Source organism: Eumetopias jubatus, unplaced genomic scaffold, assembly GCF_037043125.1.
Source record: "Eumetopias jubatus isolate StellerSeaLion01/CBP00866 unplaced genomic scaffold, mEumJub1_p1.0 scaffold_14, whole genome shotgun sequence".
In the NCBI taxonomy this organism is placed as follows: domain Eukaryota; kingdom Metazoa; phylum Chordata; class Mammalia; order Carnivora; family Otariidae; genus Eumetopias; species Eumetopias jubatus.
The window spans coordinates 49,044,561-49,066,416 of NW_028274820.1; the positions used below are offsets into that span (position 1 = coordinate 49,044,561).

General features: G+C 36.4%; 1 protein-coding gene across 6 annotated transcripts in view; it reads right to left on the reverse strand.

Annotated features, from left to right (window-relative positions):
• Positions 1–21,856, reverse strand: part of DGKB (diacylglycerol kinase beta) — a 638,091-nt gene that overhangs the window by 528,361 nt on the left and 87,874 nt on the right. For 3 of the 6 annotated variants that reach the window (XM_028119234.2, XM_088018690.1, XM_028119208.2), the window contains exons 3-4: positions 19,660–19,680; positions 11,664–11,817 (exon numbers count right to left, since the gene is read on the reverse strand). In XM_028119234.2, coding sequence (XP_027975035.1) covers positions 11,664–11,817; positions 19,660–19,680 — 175 coding nt within the window. The remainder of the gene's footprint in view (positions 1–11,663; positions 11,818–19,659; positions 19,681–21,856) is intronic. The other 3 variants (XM_028119240.2, XM_028119224.2, XM_028119215.2) reach the window with 1 other exon arrangement.

Below are 21,856 nucleotides of genomic sequence, written 5' to 3' on the forward strand. Positions count from 1 at the left end.
TGATCCCAGGGTCCTGGGACTGAGCCCCGCATCGGGCTCCTGGCTCAGCAGTAAGCCTGCTTCTCCCTCTCCCTCTGCCTCTCCCCCTGTTCATGCTCTCTCTCTCTCTGTATCTCTGTGTCTCAAATGAATAAATAAAATCTTTTTTAAAGGAAAGAGTGTATTAGTTTCACTAGGAAAAATTACCTTGTACTTTGAAAACATTTTTCTGTTTTATGATGATTTAAGTGGGTACGTTTGTACACCTCCTTACATATAAACATTCTTCAAAGTTTTAACTACCAAAATAGTTAGCATTAGTCAAGTTGAGCATTGCCTACTAGTACCACATTCTTCAAGCACATGATTTTCATTGTACTTCATTCTAGACGCTCCGTTTCTTGACACAAAAACCTAAAAAGTTTTGTTTTAATAGATACTTTTAATTCTAGCTTCAAGGTGGAATTATTAGCAAATACATTTTGGGTACATGTTCAATTATTGCCTCTGTTCCAGTTTGTTTTATTGTCAAACACGTAGCTCAGATAATGAAAAGGTACTGTTGTATCCACTGTTTCCCTTCATCTATCACAATGGAATATTCAAAACTAATAACATAAATTACATTTCTAAACTTATAAGGCAAGAGAAAAACAACACTGGCAATTTGGCTTTTCTATTTTTCCATACTGGTTCAATTTTCAGAAATTTATCAGGCTTAGAAACAATTTGTCATAGTATAATCATATTTCCAATATCCATGTTAATAGTCACAATGAGTAGCACAGACAATCAAGATTAAAAACAATTGTTTGGTATTGTCAGACATTTCATGATTTTCAGAGTTAACCTTCCAACTATGCTTGCCTTAGCATAGCATTATAATTTTTTTTTATGCTTCTACAAACTGGCAGCAAAATGAGATAGACAGGGTTACAAACCAACAAGGGAAGTAAAATATACATAAAGTGGGGTCAGGCAGTGGGATACCTTCCCTGACAGGAGACTGGTGCCGGCAAATCTTCTGTAAGAAATCTGTTTGGACGTTGGCAAAAACCCCAAACAAATAATAATAAGGAACAGGGCTTGAAGCACAGGTCTTTGTGGGTGATGTTCTGGAAGTAGAGCAACCTCTGTGAAGGAGTAGTAACAATAACACCCCTGGCCGTGTGCCAACAACACTTAAACAGAGTGGTCTGATTTGACCCTACAATTCTATTTTAGAGACTAGAGGGTGGAAAATCAGAGAGTAAAGTAAACCTCTGATCATCATGTAGCAATCTGGGGAGTCAAGAGTTGAAGACAGGATATCTAATTCCAAACTTTAGGGTCTTTTAAAGTGGTACAATCAAGATCTGTCTACATCAATTATGTCTAGTAAAATATTCCGCAAAGATAGAAATATGCTATATATGTACCGCCCAATATGGTAGTATTAACCATATATAGCTGTTAAGCCCATGAAATACGACTGGTGCGACTGAGGAATTGAATTTTTGTCTTATTTACTTGCTAACTAATTTAAATTTAAATTAAAGAGGTACATCGTGTTAATGGCTACCATATTAGACAGTGTTGGCGACATACCATCTACAGGTAAAAAAGTGAAAGTTGGTTGAATTACCCCGTTTCTTGAGTATGCCTACATATGAGAATAAAACTACCACATATAAAAAAAAGTCAGGATAACATCTTTAATTTTTGTCATATTAAAAAGAAATCCCAATACCACCAATGGGTATTTACCCAAAGAAAATAAAAACACTCACTTGAAAAGATATATGCATCCTTACGGGTACTGTAGCACTATTTACAATAGCCAAGACAGGGAAGGACCCCAAGTGTCCATCCACAGATGAATAGATAAAGAAGCTATGGCTTTTACATAATGTGGAATATTATACAGTCACAAAAAAAGTTGAGATTTTTGTCACTTGTGACAACATGGATGGACCTGAAGAGTATTATGCTAAGTGAAATAAGTCAGTCAGAGAAACACAAATACTATATGATTTCACTCATATGTGTAATCTGAGAGGTAAAACAAATGAAAAAGCAGAAGCAGACCCATTACAGAAGAAACTTATCGTTTCCAGAAGGAAGGGGGCTGGGGAGATGGTGGCAATATAGGTGAAAAGGAGTGAGAGATACAGGCTTCCAGTTATGGAATGATTAAGTCACAGGAATAAAGGGTACAGCAGAGGGAATATAGTCAGTTATTTAATAGCACTATATGGTCACAGACGGTAGCCACACTTGTGGGTAAGCATAGATAACATAACCTATAAACTTGTTCAATCACTTTGTTGTACACCTGAAACTAATCTAATGTTGTATGTCAACTATACTTCAGTTAAAAAAAATAAGTACGGGTACCTGGGTGACTCAGTTGGTTAAGTGTCTGCCTTTGGCTCAGGTCATGATCCCAGGGTCCTGGGATTGAGCCCCACATCATGCTCCCTGCTCAGCGGGGAGTCTGTTTCTCCCTCTCCTTCTGCCCCTCCCCCGGCTCCTTCTCTCTCTCTCTCTCTCTCTCTCTCTCTCATTCACTCTCTCTTAAATAAATAAATAATATCTTTAAAAAATAAAAAATAAAGTAAAAAAAGTACAAGTCATGGAGATGAGGTGGAGGGAGGGGAATTGCAGGAACATGGTCAAAATGGGATGTAAGTTACAACATGATAACTGTAGTTAACACTACTCTATGACGTAACTGTATACAGTAGTTGTTAAGAGAGTACATCGTGACTTCTCATTACAAGGAAAAAAACTGTTTTTGTTTTTGCTTTTGCTTTTTATTGTACCTGTATAAAATTATGCATAGTACCTAAACTTATTTTGGCAATCATTTCATAATATATTTAAGTCAAACCAGTATGCTGTTCACCTTAAACTTGTACAATGATGTATGTCAATTCTATCTTAATGATACAAAAAATCAAAACAAACCAAAAGAAATCCCAATAATACTCCATAATTCTTACTGTACTCTTTCAGAATGAATGACATTTGGGGAGGTGAAACTATATTGAATTTGATCTTTCCCTATGTCTGCAAACTAAAATGCTGGAAAATAACCTGTTTAATAAAAAATGACATGCACTGAACACTTACAATGTACCTAACACATTATGTTTTTGAGTCCCCCAGCACCCAGTACAATGCCCGCACTTATTTTCTCCATTTTACATTTGCCAGAACAGAGGCAAAAAACAAGGAGGATAGCCACAATTCAAAAGGCAGTCTGAATGGAGATTTTACATGAAGTATAATTCTGTGGGGCTAGAGAAAAAACTAAATCAGAGAAATTTGTCTCCTGCCTCTCAGTAAATGACCTTTTGTCTTTGGAGTCTGGTTTTCAAGACTCTTAAGAGTGTGTACATTGATTATTTCATAAACTTTTGGAATGAAATTAGAAATCCTAGTCATAGCTGAGAGCTCTAAATGTTCATCTGCCACTCAGCCCATTCCCTGGGCCATCTATAAAAAACACATTTGTGGATGCACACACACACATACACACACACAGATATATGTTTGCCCATGTAAAAATAATCATGCATATATTCATATTTACCAAATCTTTACCAGCATTTTGTTAAAGGGAAATGGATTATGGATACATTTTCTTTTTGCTTATCTGCATTTTCTAATAGGTATATAACAAGCATGCCTTTATAAATATAAACCCAAATAGATATTAAGAACTTTTAATATTAGCTGTGTAAAACCAAGTTCTAGGATAAAGCACTGAACACAGCAGATAAAAAAAGAATCCCATTTTTATTTTATTTTTTTTAAAGATTTTATTTATTTATTTGACAGAGACAGACACAGCAAGAGAGGGAACACAAGCAGGGGGAGTGGGAGAGGGAGAAGCAGGCTTCCTGCAGAGCAGGGAACCCGACGTGGGGCTCGATCCCAGGACCCTGGGATCGTGACCTAAGCCGAAGGCAGACGCTTAACGACTGAGCCACCCAGGCACTCCTAGAATCCCATTTTTATAGGGCTTTCTTTCTAATGGATCAAAGCCAATGTTCAGTACCACTGCATTTTTTCCTAGCATTACTAGGTATTTTAGGGCATATCACAAGTTAAGTAGAGTTATGACTGATTTGGGGGCACCTGCGTGACTCAGTCAGTTAAGTGTCCGACTCTTGATTTCCACTCAGGTCATGATCTCACAAGTCATGAGATCCAGTCCTGTGTCAGGCTCTGCACTGGGCATGGAGCCTGCTTAAAACTCTCTCTCCCTCTCCCTCTGCCTCTGCCTCTGCCACTTCCCCTCTCCCCTTCTCAAAAAGAAAAGAAAAGAAAAGAAAAGAAAAGAAAAGAAAAGAAAAGAAAAGAAAAAAGAAAAGAAGAAAAGAAAAGAAAAGAAAAAAGTTATGACTTTTTGGACTCTGAAAAGTACTAAATATCATATTTGCTTTTATTAGAATAAAAAGCTATAAATAATATTCATGAACATGGCAGTGCCACAATCTTAAGATAATACTATCATTTAATATGCAATCATTAACATGGAACTGAAAATACAAAAATCCCTTTACAGTGGGTAAATAAATCTAATGGTAAAGATGGCAAATTTGAAGATCAGCATTTTACTTAGAATATTCAGATAGAAGAACAAAGAAACCTATATAATAAAGTCCAATATATTCAAACCCATTTAATAATTAAAGGGGAGGTTTGGGGGAACTTTTCCTTTACTGACAGTAATTTTATCATGAATAGGGCCTTGAAGTGAGGATTTTTCTATGGTTTCCATGAATAGTTTTCAGAGTTTCAGGATAAAAGATTTATTGGAGTAAAATAATTTGTGGATTACTACTACTACAAATAATAATAATTAGAAGAGTGAATTTGGTGCTATAAAAGCATAAGAAATGTAATGGTTGATGTAGATAAATGCCTATTGGTCAATGGATAGGAATTATCTTTATTTCTAGAGCCCTTGTATGTAGGTATATAAGTCTACCAACATTAACAAATGCACAAATGTATCTTAAATGCCTACTATGTGCCAACAAGCTCCCTATCTCACAGTCACACAAGCCTTGAACTCTGTTCAGTTTGTGTTTTTTGGGACCTTGTCTGCCCTTTTTTGTATTGTGGAAACTTTAGTAGTTTATTAGACACAAAAGACCTATAAAGCTACCTATAGTGAAAATATGCATGAACATGCACACACACACATATTTTTAATATCCTCAAGACAGTCCTGATAAGAGTAATAATTTCTTCTCAGCACAATTAATGAAGTGTGTCTTTTGGCAAGAACATCCAGGAAGGTCATTTGGCAAAACAACATTTTCGCAAGGGTTCAAATACCTCATTTTCATTATACAATTTTCTGTCCTTAATTTGATTAACTTCCTTATAGACAAAAAGAAATTCTTTCTCCCTTTCTGCCTAAAAATATTACCTGTGGTATGACTCTCTGGTTGTACTGAAAACATAAAAAGAATTACATTCACTAATGATACTGTGGCTTAATAGCATAAATCAATTAGCTATTGCCATATAGGATGGGCAATGAAAGGGACCAAAAATAAAATGCTTTAACTCTTTCAGAGGTGGCTGTTATTATTCCCAATCTTAAATATCTTGACTCTTCTGTACCTTCAAGCCTCACGTACCTTCATGATAGCTTCCACCCCACTGGCTTCAAACTGTGTAACAACTCCCCAGGTTCACCATGGGGCCTTGGCTCCCTCCTTGGCCTCTTCTCCAGCTGCTCTCTTCCAGTCACTTCATCGGCCCTGGCCCAAGGATTCAAGGCATAGACCCAGATCTCTCAGTACTCAGCAAGTCTATCTTCTTCTAACTCCTAAGACCACAGGACTCTGCCCCTGCAAGGACCACTCCCCCAACCCTTCCTCCAGCCATGATGGTACTTCCAAGGTCATAACTACCATCTAATCCGGGACCATCAAAAATGATCTTCAGGGAACCTGGGTGGCTCAGTTGGTTACCTTTCTGCCTTCAGCTCAGATCATGATCTCAGGTGTCTGGGATGCCCCAGGCGCCACATGTTGGGCTCCCTGCTCAGTGGGGAGTCTGCTTCTCCTTCTCCCTCTGCCCCTCCCCACCACTTGTGCTCTCTCTCTCTCTCTCAAATAAATCAAAATAAAATCTTTTTTTTTTAAATGGTCTTCTTGTGACTCATATCCCAGTTTCAGTCATTCATGAGAAATTCGGGGCTCCCAGTCATCCTCAGTTTCGACCTGTACTTTCTATCTAACCAATGTTTGCTAATAGCATTCCTTACCTTACCTTCCGACATGCTATGTATATTTTTACTTATTTACTAAAATGTAATTGACTATAGAGGAAGGGAAGTAGTTTCATTTTGCTCACTGAAATATGAATAGTGTGTGTGGGTAGGCACATTGTAAGTGATCAATAAATATTTGTGAATGATATAAAATACTACTCAGCCATAAGAAAGAATGAAATCTTGCCAACTGCAACAACACAGATGGAGCTAGAGAGTATAATGCTAAGCGAAATAAGTCAGTCAGAGAACGACAAATACCATACGATTTCACTCATGTAGAATTTAAGAAACAAGATAAATGAGCAAAGGGAAAAAGAGAGAGAGACAAACCAAGAGACAAACTCTTAATTATAGAGAACAAACTGACGGTTACCAGAGGTGAGGTGGATGGAGGGATGGGTGAAATAAATGGGGATTAAGGAGTGCACTTGTCATGATGAGCACTGAGTAATACACAGAATTGTTGAATCACTGTATTATACACCTGAAACTAATATAACACTGTATGTAAACTATGCTGGATTTAAAATTTATTTAAAAATTTAAAAATAAATAAATATTTATGAATGAAATAATAAGGAGTTTCTTACAGTTCACACACTATACTTTCATGGGGCATTTATTTTTTTAATTGGAGTAGAAATGTACATGTTTCCTCTTCTTGAAACTCCCTTCCATGCTCTCCTACAAGTACCTGTCCCTACCTCTATTTAAACTACATAATTTCAATTTATGATTAAAATCTCAGATGATCTTGATAAATAGATGACAACTTTTATTTTATTGTAATATGACTGATCACCTAATTGACTATCTTTTTCTGTGTGGCTCTAAAGGATCCTCAGTTTTCTGGTGCAATTTCTGGCACATAAGTTATTTTTAAAAAAAGAATGGTGGAGGGGCACCTGGGTAGATCAGTCAGTTAAATGTCTGACTCTTGATTTCGGCTCAGGTCATGATCTCAGGGTTGTGAGATTGAGCCCCACGTCCCTTTCTCTCTCTCTCCCTCTCCCTCTGCTCCTCCCCCACGCCTCTAAAAAAAAAAAGAACAGTGGACTGCATGAATTAATGAATTAATAAAATAAATAATTAAGAATTACAACTGGACAAGTCACTACATGACCTGATATAAAGGGTGCTAGGAAATCTTCTTTTTTTCTGCCCTATAAAACTAATAATAACAACAAGAAACACTTGCCCTAACCTATAGCTAATAACAGACATTTACTGTTATAGAGTCAACATTTTAGACATTGTGGAGCCAAACAGAAATATACAGTATAAGTGTTTGAACCAGTTAACAAATCAATTCCATTCTCTTTTAATTACTACATTCTTAGAGAAAGTAGAAGTTACTAATAAGTACCATTAACTGCTACCCTATACAAGACTAGTGATCATTGAGCTGAAGGTGGTTCATTCCCAGAGCTGCCGTGCAGAGCTGGTCTAGGTGGGAGTTGGGGAGGAGAGGGACACACCAGTTCTTGTACAAGAAGAAGAAGGTGTGACTTTTACATGTTGCCAGCGTTGCTTCCCAGTGGCACACCCCAGGTGTCCCATCCCAGCAGGTGCTATTCAACTAGAGTGACACATTCGCTGAGACTTGAAGGAGTTGGGTTTTGTTGTGAGATAAGAGACCACAGCAGACTTAAGTCACAGCAAACCCTTTGGTATGTAAAGGGTCTGTTGCATGGGTCAAGAGAGAGAGAATTGGGACTGTAGGCAGGTCAACAAGCTACATGGCATTGTGCTCACTACTATGAAACTCAGATTTTATCATTTTCTTAACTGCAATGCCCAGGCCTTGGAGTGGCATTAAAGCCATCTTGGTGGGGGGAGCGGGGGGAGTCTCAAAAGGTGTGGGAAGGCCAGTGGCTGGGACTTCCTGTACTTACATCTCTCCTGCACCCCCTCCCTTCACCAAAGCAACGCTGCTTTAATCTACTTTAACTATCAAGGATTTAAGTTTACATGAAAAATAAAAAATTTAAAAAACTTTCCATAAGGTGATAGTGAAGGCCTGAAACTTGGAAACCCAAGACGAATCTAATCAGGCTTCAGTGTTAGAAAGCATATCGTGGAGATGGGAAGTCAGGGCCCAGCTGGGAGCCATGCTAATGGCTACTCTCTAACACAAACAATGATGGATCATACCCACACTGGCAGAATGTTTGAGAAGTTATAATGAGCAATAGAGAGCATTTTGTGATTAACTAAACATGAGGCATGAGGCGGTGCAGGGTGGAAGAGTCCAAGATTTTAGGATTGGAAAAGTGATAGATACTTGGGTTCCATTCACCAAGAGACAAGAGAGAAAGAAGCAGGTGTGGGCAGAATAGAATTATTTGACTTTCAAACACATTTAGTTCGATTCCTTATGGAACACCCAAGGAAGAGCTCCATCTGGAATATAGTTAATACATATTCTCTGTGAGCTGAAGAAACATGTCTGGGTTGTATGGGGAATAATTGAGGCATTTTATGTTAGTGCCTATTTTTTGTATGATATGAAAAATAATTAACCTATTGAGAATGAGGGGAAAGATTTGAATAAACTAAAGGAAGTTTGAAAATTTTAGCCTAACTGAGCTAGGAGACAGTATCAAGAATAAATACTTTTTATGGTAGATTTTTTAAAAAGCTGAAGTGGTATTAAGGCCATGTTAAAATTGGATGTTAAGAATTTGCAGAGGCAACAATCTGCATATTTATGAAATTTCTCTTTGGTTATTCTCAGTATTCAAGTTGAAGGGCCTGAAATATGAACTCATAATATTGATTCATGGTCAAGGGTATATGAGCCACTTGCCAAAAAACAAAGGTTCCAAATGATTCAACCATTCTGTAAAGAGAATAGTTCAGGTGATAGATTCTGGGGATGAAGGTAAAATCAGAAGTTAGTCACTGGGCTGGCAAACATGTGAGGCATCAGGGACCTGACATTCACAATGAAGCAGAAGAGGTTATGAGAAAGCCGGAAAGATAAAGCATTAGGGGATATCTTCAAAAATTAAAAGCCCAACTTGGGAACAGTAGAAAGAATCATCTTACATTTTAAGTAGGTGATAAGAGGCACTTACACTGCAACAAAATATTCCCCCCAAAAATCATTCACTACACAAAATACCAGACGGATCAGTAGCTACTACAAGTTCCAACAAAAACCAACTACACACACACACACACAACTTTTATGCATCTAACTATTTAAAATTTTTGTTCTAGGGCGCCTGGGTGGCTCAGATGGTTAAGCGTCTGCCTTCGGCTCAGGTCATGATCCCGGGGTCCTGGGATCGAGTCCCGCATCGGGCTCCCTGCTCCTTCGGAGCCTGCTTCTCCCTCTACTTCTCTCTCTCTCTCTCCCTCTCTCTCCCTCTGTCTCTCATGAATAAATAAATAAAATCTTAAAAAATAAATAAATAAATAAATAAATAAATAAAATTTTTGTTCTATAAAAACTAAATGTTTTACATTTACCATATCTCCAATACTTGAATACTGTTCACTAACAAGAATAACATTTTTCCCAATTTAGTTTTGCTTTTATTGAGAAACCATTTTTCAGTTGATACAGAGTCAAGAATGGTTATCACACCCTTGTTGGTACTGTAGTAATGAAATATAGTGAACTCTCCTCAGGGTGGGGTGGGGTGGAGGGGTGGTAAACAAAACAGATTATAGCTCTTTTCTATTCAAAATTTATTTGTGATTTTTTCAACCCAAATATATCTTGCGTAGATAACTTCGATTATGGCAAAGCAGGGTTCTAAAAATAAAAATACATGTATTTTTTACTATCAAAGGTAAGTCTGAAAGAATATGGGGTTGAAAACAGTCCTACAAAGAACCCCATGCACTTATGTTTTAAAATGTGGAGACCAAGTTTTGAAAAGGAATTCCAGTTTGATTTATTTTTTGCTGTATGAGAGCTACACAGCCCATCTTGCAACTCCTTTCAAGTAGATCTGCGCAGAATATGTGGCTGTCCCAAAAGAAGTACAAGCTGTTACCCTTTAATTTTTTTTTTCCATTTTGGAACCTGATTTGATTTCTACTCCTTGTAAATTTGGCATCTTATATGTAATACTTACTACATGCTATTTGGAGACAAGAAGGTTTGAGATTTTAATTTCTTACAAACCTACCTAATTAATTAGAATCTCTCCTCTCTTCTCTCCAAGTCTGACACAATTACTCAGACACACAACATCTCAAAAAGTACCCCCCTTCTTTCTCCATACACAAGAATAGTTTTGTTTCATATAAAATGAAAGAGACAATTTTATTATTTTATTCAGTCTATGGTATGTGCAATCCATTTATAGCATGAAATGGGAGAACAAGGAAGTTTTAATTTCTAGATCAAAGTAAGGAATTATCCCATTTTAAAATGTTCAGCCCAGAACACTGGTAAGCCCCACACTGTAAGAACAGACAAAATAAGGAGCAACAGGCTCTAGTCTCCAGCTCATTTCCACATTGAGAAAGGCACAATGAGCCTGGCTACACAATCCTGCACAGACCATGGTGATACTCCTAAGATGTCTGACTCCCCTCTTGAGCTCCTGAGCTACCAAACCCAGAAGGAAGTCATACCCTCCACAGAAGTCCCAGGGTGAGTTCTGCCAGGCAACACCTTCCCCACAGAATCCTACATCCCAGTTCAAAGAAGTCCTTCTTCCAAGATTCTGAGTTTTGATTACTCCAACCTAGGAGTGGCACATGCTTCCTGTGGTTCTACCTCTGCATTACCTTAGTATTCCTCTTTGGTTTTTCAACCCTCCAACCCTGTTTAACAAATCACCTATTTTACATTCAGTAGAGTAATACAGTGAGATATTTGTTCTCCTGACTGGATGGAGCTGGACACAATTAGCAACAGGTATTAATTCATTAGACATCTCTGAAAAGCTACCCATAATGACAGAACCAATCAACTCCATGGTGATATTAAATTTAAAAAAAATAAGTGTCTAAGAGAAAAATCAAAACTCTTCTATGAAAGTATGTTAGAAATTTACAGAAGTGATATAAATATTATGTTTCCTACACAGAACTGCTTTGTGACTACATTTTCATATATAAAGTTACCTATATTTAACTAGTCATTTCAAAGAGCACTTTTCCAGTTTTGACAGAAGTTTTTCTTAAAATTTTTACCTAAACATAGACTTCTAAGACTTTGAATGACAAGTGATGGATAATGATAAAGTATATTTTCTCTAGTGTTTAGCTATTACTATATTGGAGACACTTTAAATATTTTGCACTATCAGTATAAATCCTGAAAGAAAGATATTTCCTAAGCAAATCATCTCTTCTCTTATAGAGAACTTGATACTGATTTTCCCTTCAAGCATTTTACTACATATACATTTTTAAAGTATATAATTAGACTTACCTCCTGAAAGGAGAGCAGGCTTACTTTTTACCATTGGACTAGAATGAGGAAATTTGTTGCTAAATGACATGAAAAGGTGTGCTGTGAAATCATCAGGAAGCTCTGCCTCTAGGAATGTCTTCATAAAGAGCTTAAAACCTTCAAAATCTATTGTCTGGAAAAAAAATTAAACATTTATTTTAAAACTCAGCCAATGTTAAGATTATGTTCTAAGTTCAAAATCAACAGTTGTAGAAATGACCTCAAACATTTCTATACCCAAGTCCACAAAAGGACGGTAACTATTTGAGAAATACATGGAGCAGTCCTAGGCTAACAGCGTGCTTAGATATATATAAATCTCACCTGTTGCAGGGCAACAAGAAAGGCAGAAGCTTTCCAGTCAGACATTTCTATCTCCCCACTATCTGTATCCCCTTAAAAAATCTACTCTTTGAAACTTAGTTTCCTCCTCTGTAAATTGGGAGTAATATTCCCAATCCTGCAGAGTTACTATTAATAACTAAATCAGGCAACTAACGTGAACGTGCTAATACACAAATGAACACAGCATGAATACTCTGAAATAAAAGAATTTCTCTTTTCTCCTTTCCTTGTCTCTAATGGTGAATCTTGTTCTCGACAGCTGGAGAAAGGGGTTAATGTAAAAGTTTCACCAAAACACCAACATCAATTGATATGAAATTCCAAAACTTCCCATGCAATCTTTCAAAGAAACCTATTTCAATATCCTTGCCCACTCATACTCACTGCAGGTCTATAAAAAACATACAAGCAAAACACCAGACATTTAGGGGCACCTGGGTGGCTCAGTTGGTTGAGCGACTGCCTTCGGCTCAGGTCATGATCCTGGAGTCCCTGGATCGAGTCCCGCATAGGGCTCCCTGCTCAGCAGGGAGTCTGCTTCTCCCTCTGACCCTCCCCCCATCTCATGTGCTTTCTCTCTCTCTCATTCTCCCTCTCTCAAATAAATAAATAAAATCTTTAAAAAAAAAAAAAACAGACATTTATGTGAAGAGAACCATCGCTACATTGAGACTCTCCATGTCCACTCGGGGAAATGGTGATGAGAACCACCTTCTATCCTCTAGTTCAGTAGGGAATTTCACAGGAGCCACCTGGAGAGCTTGCTTTCTCTGAGCAGAGGACAGTGGACCAGGATCTGACTCTTGCCTGAAAACTGAGGACAAGGGTGTAGGTGCTTTGGGACAAAGTCAAGTAAATGGTACTGTACTGGGCTTGGCCAACACCCTCCTGACTGCAGGGACAGTGACGCATAAATGTTTCCTGGGAAATCAATATGGACCTTATGGAAGAGGCCAGTGGGGTTGTGTTGGGTCCCATCCAGGAGGCCATTTGAAAGGACAAGGAGACTTACAGAGAAGAATCTGGAATAAAGCCACAACTGTCCAGATCAAGAGAGTGCAAGGTCAATGGGCCTCAAAGAGAGCACGTGTAGGGCATTTTTTTTTTCTACCCAGTTCAGTGTAACTGAGATGAAACTAAAAATAGGACAAAAATGAAATTTGGCAGACTGATGTTCTTAATTTTGATCAAACTTCTGGCAGATGAGAATAAAATTAATTCCTTAAACTGCTATTTTGGATAGAAAAAGTATTTGTTCCATGTAATTATATTGGGGTAAGATGGTACAGAATGACCAATTTTATTATAATATTATTTTGAATAAACCTAAAATGGAATATGACATACAGGGATATCACTAGAGAAAGTACATTTTTGTAGATGAGACCATATGCCAATTAAGAACATGTATATGTATGCTTCTGCACCTAATAGAATCTCAAGACAATAAAAAACCAAACCAAAGCCAAAACCAAACCAAAACCAAAACCAAAACAAAAAAACTTCACTTTGTTTATTAATGGTTGCAAAACTCTGCCTACCCCTTATTCTGACATTTTTAGTTAGTTTAATCTTGCTAACTAGATTTCAGACATTTACACTGGTAGCAGTAAAAAGACTTTATTTTCTTCCATATATAAGAAATCACCACCACCACAAAATATAATAAATTCTACTAGTAGAGTGAACCACATAATTAAAAACCATGAATAAAATAAAAATATAAAGAATAGCCTCAGGTAGCAGAAGTACTTCTGAAAAGCAATTTGCTACCACGAATGAAACTGAGGTTCCAAAAAATGCAGATAAGGCCAAAAGCCTGACCATAATATCCAAATGCGTTTTCTTGAGCAGAAACACCTACTCTTGCTACTAGGGTTCCTTAAAACCTATAACCCATAACCCCATGGCCTATCTCGAGAGAAGTAATCCACACTCAGTAGGATTAGTAACCAACTCCGATAGACAATCCTCAAATGTGTGAAGCCTCATGGGACACCTGGAGTTAATTTTATTACACATATATGGAAACTTTGTGTAACAAACATATTCATAGGCATTGTGGTTAGAAGCATGGTTATTTGTATTCACTCTTGCTTCTTAGCCCTAAGCCTTTCGGGGTCAGCATTGTGTTTGCCAACATAACAGCTGACAAGAACATAGTTTTGAAGTCAGACTACTTGAATCTGCACTCAGATCCAACACCTTCTCGCTGTGTCAAGGTGGGCAATTTATTAATCTCTCTGTGCCTTAATTTTTCCATCTATAAGTAAGAATAACAATAACTACCTCTTTAGAAAGGTAGTGGTCTGTTAGAAATTTCAAACAATTTTTGAAGAATAAGTCTCAAAACCGCATTACCTCAGATGTTTTTATATGCATTTAACAAGTTATTCCATGGTTCAACCTTTTTGGTTATTGTGATTACTTGTTTTAGAAAGCTGGTGACAAAATATGAACAAAGGACTAGAATTGTTGACAGTTTTTCTCTGGATCGTCTGTTGGGATATGATTATATTTTACAACAGAACTATTTCAAGGCAAGAGTTTCAAATGAGAACAAAGGAAAACAATAACAACAAACCAACAAACAAAAACAAAACAGACTTGAGAATAAAATACTTTTGTGTCATATTCCAATATCTCCGCTTGCCACCTGAGTGATTTGGGGCAAGGAAATGGTCTGCTCTTTTAAAGAAAAAATCTGCCACATCCCAAGTGTGTGCTCTTTATAAAGCAGTACATAGCCTAAATAGAACCTCTTTGAAATTAGCATCTATAATTTAATGATGAAAACCAGAAAAATAAACAACCAAAAAGAAAAAAATAAATAAATGTATAGCATCCCTGTTAATAAGGAATGCATTACTCCTTGGTCCTTCTTTTTCATTTCTCAGGAAAACTTTCTAAAATTAAATGCTGCAGCTCTGCCTTGCTCAGTAAGCAAAAAGCAGTTTAGTTTTATTCTCTGACAGCTCAGAGCCTTAATTTTTTCCATATAAAATGATATATAAGATCAACCATTCAGGATTGTCATCTAAATGTAATAATAAATCAATATAAAGCACTTAACATGCCCTTGGGCACACAACATGTAAAATAAATGAAATAATAAAATAATAAAAGGAAGTCCTGGTTTGAGGTTTAATGGATTTTTTATTATCTTAATTTTCCTTCCTCTTCATTAGTCCAGAAAACCAGAAAATTCACTGCATCTTCCTGAATCAAGCCTGCAGTTTTTGTGTTTTAGACATTTTGCAACTATTGTTCTATATCAGGCAACATTGACTAATCACGGCTTTTAGAACATGAGCATTTATAAACAGATATTTTACTTTAAAAATAAAACCTTATTATCAAAATAAGAATGAAGTTTTCTATGGTATCATATCTTAGAAAGTTTTCTAAGATATCATCCTATTAGGTTTTACTGACGATGTAAACTTCTCTTTCAAACTTCTTCACAGTGTTGGTGGGAGCAAAATTCCCCTCCTTTACATTTCGGTCATTACACACAGCTTACAAACTTGTAAAACTCACACTTCTTTACAGCCAAAAATTAGCTATTTCAGAGTTTCCAATTCATAGAGGAATTATTCTTCAACACCTTTTCTGGTTAACCCATCTCCTTCTTTTCTTGTATGGTAAAAGATTTTCAAATCTCTTTTAAAAATTCTATGTTGTCCAGCATATCAGATATTTTTGTAAGTGGATACGTCCTCCACCTATATGTTTTCCTTATTTCATGATTCAGTAGAATATCGCCGAATTTAAGTATCTTGTTTTCTACTGCTGTCGTGGAGCAGCATTAGAATTGGTTTTTGAACACTGTGACCTTTAAATAGAATGAGATCACTTATATGCACATCAGTGGAAACACTAATGAAAAACGATGGGCTGGACTTAAGTGAATGAGTGTTCAAAAATCAAACTGGCTATAAGCTCAGAGACATACACACCACACAATATTTAAAATTTTGAGAACTGCTTTTTCATTTTTTTTTCTTAAGGAGCAGCCACAGACTACTTAGGGAGGTAACATAGAGAATCTGCAAAGATTCAGACTGAGGGAGCTGCTCAGATGTTGCTGCCAAATTGGCACAAATTCAAAACACATTTCTATATGCCTTTCATTATTATATCTGACCATCTGGATTCTTTGTTCTGAAATCCCAGTTAATACTAAAGAAATGACACTAGTATTCATCCAAGTAAATTCAAAGTGAAGGAAAATAAATGTCATCACTCTATCATTAATTTATTCTGGTGGTTTCAGGATGGAGATTTTCTCATATTCAGCAAATGTTTGTGGTACACCCACTTTGTACTAGACTCTGCCCTAGCTCTTGGGGTAAAGATGCTACTGGCACATGCAAAAATCCTTCCACCAGAGGCTTATCTTCTAACAAAGGGAATAAGTAAATAGAAAAATAAATAGGCTAAATGTACAATGTTTGACAGTATTAAGTGTTGTAGGGGGGAAAAAAAGAAGGAAAATGTTTATATATTTTGCGAGGGGGGGTGCCTGTAGTTTCAAATCTGATGATCAGGAAATGAGAATCTGTTCTTTGAATACAGATTTAAAGGAAATGAGGGAGATAGCTTTGCATATTTTTGAGAAAGAACATCTCAGATAGACAAAACAGGTAGTGCAAATGTCCTGAGGTATAAAAATGCTCCTGTTTTAGAGGCATTTCTATAAAAGCTAGTGGGGAGGGGCAGGAGAGCAGAGCAGGAGTGAGGGCAGACTAGAGTAGCAGGAAATACATTTCTGTGTGTTTATTATAGAAGGTTAGGGGAGAACAGCATCAACTGTGACAGATATCACCTAGCCACTTGAAACAGTCAAATACTAAGTTTTCAGTTTAGGATACAATACTGCAGATGGCCCATTCTCAAATTCTACATGTTGTCATAGATACAAGATAGTATATTTTTTGGCAATATCAAGATTGGATCCTCAGTGCGGTTACAGGAAACCTGTAAGATGCTATTCAAATTGATGTGTTTAATTATGATAAGATGTAGCTAATTAAGCTCATAAGTAAGTAAATATCTTCTCAAACTGTTTTTACATGGTTCCATTCTAACTGAGGTCACATCTTGAAAAGAAGGTTACTATATATTTCAACAATAATTAGTACATAGTCAATATGAGGTCATTAATACAGAATTAGAGAAGGCGTTTTATTATTCAGTTTGGTGGTCTGTCTTCAAAACTGCTCTGGTTGTAGGTTTGATAAGAAGAGGAAAAGGACTGATTTTGGGTTAGGAGTCAGAGGGCAGAGAAGCAGAAATACCAGGTACCAGGTTACTTCCATTCCTTGCTAACTAACTGGCCCAGCACTTAAGCAGTCGTGGGAGAGGAACAGATACAGCACACACAGTAAGTCTAGTCCCAGGACAGCATTCTGGCTTGTGGCCAGGCTCGGCAGGGGAAACGAATCACATCTCAGGTCCTCCACTCATACCTCATGGTAGAAGAAAATCACTTTAGAGTTGGAAAGACACATCAGAATTCTTTTTTCTTACTATATAGTTGAGAAAAGTGAGGCTCAGAAAATAAAGGTGACAGGATTGGTTGGTGGTGTATCTCAGATATTCCCACTTTTACTTTTCATGTGTATTCTAGAACTTTTGTATGAAATCACTAAAGTGTGACCAACAGCCACTGCCTTTAAACATCAATGGAACACCTATATATCAGGCACAGAGCTAATTATTTCATATACACTTTAGAATGTAACCCTTTGAACAACTCAATAAGGCCAATATTCTTTTCACTGGATAGCTGAACAAACTGAGGCTAGTAACTTGTCCAAAACCTGCTAATATGTGGCAGATGTGGGATTTGAACTCAGTTCAGTTGGACTCCTAAAACCACGTTTTCTCTGTTATACTTTCCAGATGCTTTCTTTAATGGGAAAGGTTGAATTTGGTTCTGGGAGGACAATTAAAGCTTACAATAAAATGGTGTTTATATCTTTGCTAATAATTATATCAGTGTAAATATCCTTGTTAAAGACACTTAAAATATTACATTAGGCAGCAGCACTACCAAACGTAGGTTATGAATTCCCAGGTTTCTTATTAAGGGAATGAAGCAACTCAGTTGTCTAAATGTAAAGGTTATACACATTAGCAGAATCTACAGTGCAGAGTACCAAGTACAAAGATAAGGGAAGCCCAGGGAACTATGGAATTAATTCAGCCTTGGGCCAAGGATCATCTACTAACAGGAAATGTAAAGAGAAAATCCTACACTCACAGAACACTGATAGACCAAGAACACCACAGAGCAATAAATACACATGCCCTTCTCCCCCCAACCCCCACTTTGGCTGACCTCAGCTTTCCCTGTTCCTTCTATTCTGCAGCTGAAATTGCATGCCTACTAAACATCTCCATATGGAACAGAGACTGAGCAAGGAAAAGGAAGAAACTCATTCTGCTGACCCCGAGAAAAGGCAGGGCTAATATTGACACCAGTTTTCAGACAGCCTCTAGTAGGAATGCAGGTTGTGCAGAAAGGAGTGTTTGTTGACCAAGGTGTTCAATAAATATCTCTTAATAGCTAAATCCTGCTGCATTGAAGCAGCCATTTTACTCTGAAGAGTTGTCTCCTAAAACCATAAAGCCCACGTAGTCTGTCTTTGGGGGATTTGGTAGGTTTCCACAGAGGTCGGGGTAAGATCAAGGAAGTGTCATCCTCTGAAAGAGACTAGTAAAAGTCCTAACAGTCAATGGGTTGCCACTTCAGCCTTGCCTCATCCTAGGAGACTATAATATGTAGGAGCTGTATCTAAGCCAATCAAGATCATTCTGGTGTAACCAACTGTACTGTAACATGTTGAGTACGAGATCACAGTGTTTGCTGTCATTGAAGCCATAGGGACACTTGTGAATAAAAAGCTAGTACATACCCATTACTGTCCTGGGGAGACATTATTATGGTTTTAAGTATCTCATGCATTTTGATAAGACATATTCCTAGTATGATAGAAAAATCCATTCAGAGATCCCCAAAATGTGTTGTAATTCTATGCACCCTGCTGAACTATGGACCCAAAACTTGCTTTAGAAAGTGGGCTGAAGTTTCTAAACTTGCTTTAGAAACTGGGCTGAGAGTGACTGAAGCAACAGATGGGTTATTCTTTTTCTCAGAAAGGCAAAGATCAATGGCTTTTCAGTTCTAGTTCCCTCACAGATTCTAATAGCACTAGATATGCCTAATCTCCCCCACAAAGAAATCCCTTTCAATTGCATCTACATGCAATTATAAACCTCCTATTGTAAATTAATAAATTAAGACTTTCATTAAATGAATTATTTTACTGGAGTCTGATCATGTTTTGGTGAAATTAGAAAATTAAATTCAAGGGTCTACAAAACTATAGCCCACCCTCTAGACCCTCTTTGATTACATTAAGGTATTAACTTCTCCATTTGAGACTTTGATTTGAACAAATATCAGTCAGTTATAACTTTATAAGGATTACATATAGCCTTGCATATTACACAAATCTTAATGGTACAGAAGTACAGGTCAGTGATATGGATGAGAAATTCATAGCTCACATCAGAATAAAGAAAGAAAAGACAGATTTTAATAGAAAAGAAAATGTCTTACTTGGTTAAGAATGTCTTGTTTCTGTGAATGCAAGGAAAGAAAGAATACAGGTGTTAATGTAAGATAATTTATACTCATTATCTCATACTGCTGATAACTTAATTAAAAGGTCAATTTTACAGAATGATTTTAAAACATACCCCAGACCCATGGATCTCAGAATGTGGTCCTGAAACAGTATCATTATCATCAACTGTGAAACTGATAGAAATATACATTTTTGAGCCTCACCCTAGAAATACAGAAACTAAGGACAGGGCAGGAGAGCAGGCAGCAATCTGTGTTTTAAGGAGACCCCCAGGTAATTCTGATACAAGCTAAAACTTGAGAATGATTTACTAGATCAATTTGGGAGTGTAATCAGCACACAGTTCTAATAGGAGATAAATATAATGAATAACACATATAAGATAATTAAAACCTTCCAGAGAAGACTATGAAAACACAACAGTATATATGAATCTATATTAGATTATTAATCTTTATTTCCCACTCCTAATGCTTCCATCTTTGAGAATAACATGCGTGGCCCATTACTATGCCTTTAAAGATAAAGATCTTCCCATACTTATAACACTACTTAATTTCTTTCCATGTCTTTAGATATCAATGGAACAATTTAGAATTGAATTTGAAATCCAGGGGGGAAATATATATATATATATAAATTATTATATTATATCAATATATTTCTGTATTAATATTAATATTAAATAATTAATATTATCACATTAACATATATATTTACTTATACTATAATATACTATACATATTTTACATATATAAAATGCAATGCCAAACTGGTTCTTTCTCATATGATCAAATTTAATTACTTTATGAATCATTTATATCTGAGATTTCCTGACTATATTTTACTGTGAACCATCTCACCAAGACTGGATGGCTGCTACAAACTAGTTATAATCATACTCTTAATATTGTATCATTCATATAAGATTAGCTGGAGATGAGTAAGAATCTCTTACCTTGCTGGACATGAGTTAGTAATTATATGCACTGGAAAATGCCATACTCATTACATAAGAAATGCCATTCAATGTATGTGAAATACCTTTCTCTTCCCTTTACTCTCATCTCCCACGCCTTGCCTTTCATTCCATGGCCCAGGCAATGAAGTGAAGAGGAAAGGGCATTATTCTTAAACTGGGATTCCAGACAATTAGGTTTTAATCATGGCTCTTGTCATGAAACTAGCTGGTTAATCTTGGAAAAGTCATTTTACTTTTCCTACAGTGACTTTCTTCATTTAAAAACTTTATAATCTTATAAACTTTATAATCTATAATCTTTATAATCTTCCGTTTGGGAATCTCCAGACCTTCTTAAAGTTTTTATTCTTGGTGAATCTTTAAAGCCATTGTTTAGATTTATATTTTTTGATTCTTTTTTTCAAAGAAAGATTTTTAAATGATCTTTAAAAAATACAAATTAAAAATAAATGACTCATCTGTACAATGCACTTAATATTTCTTCTCCTTTAAAATAGACCACAGGTCACATATTCATTGTATTAAGTTTTTACACAGAGACCTTTTAGAAAGCAGTAATTCAAGTAAATGATAAGAAATACAATGCACCTAAGGTTTAAGGAGGTTTACTTTGTAAGAGGAGATATTTGGCCTGTTCTTTCTTTGTTTCTTTGCAAGTACGTTTATATGGATGATACATGCAATATTTATTTTAGAAAACAAAGGATTATTTATTCTAAAAGTAGTGCATAAAATGACATCAGTTGAGTAGTCACCTCTGCCAACAAATTTAGGATTAACCTGACCAGTCAATAGAGTGTGATAATTTCCCATGTGAATGGACAGTATGAATTCTGTCATACTGTTAGAGTAACCTTTTATAAACTGAAGTCATGTACTGAAGAGAACCTCAAGGCATTAAAGATTTCTTTCTCAACACTGAATATCCCTAATTACTTCCTATCAGCTTTTGTAAAATACATACTAGTGTTTAAGAGTCATATAAGCTTTCATTGCTTTTGGGGGCTTTTTTTTTTCCTCCTAAAGGGAAAAGACCTATCTGTTAAATTAGAGAGTGGTTTCACTCTTAAATTAGAATTAGTGTGGGGTCATGATGAGATCTGACTTTTTTGTTTTTCAACTGTTCATTATTTTAATAATGCATTTCAAGAGCAGATCTGTGCATTTATGGAGAGTTATTACATTAT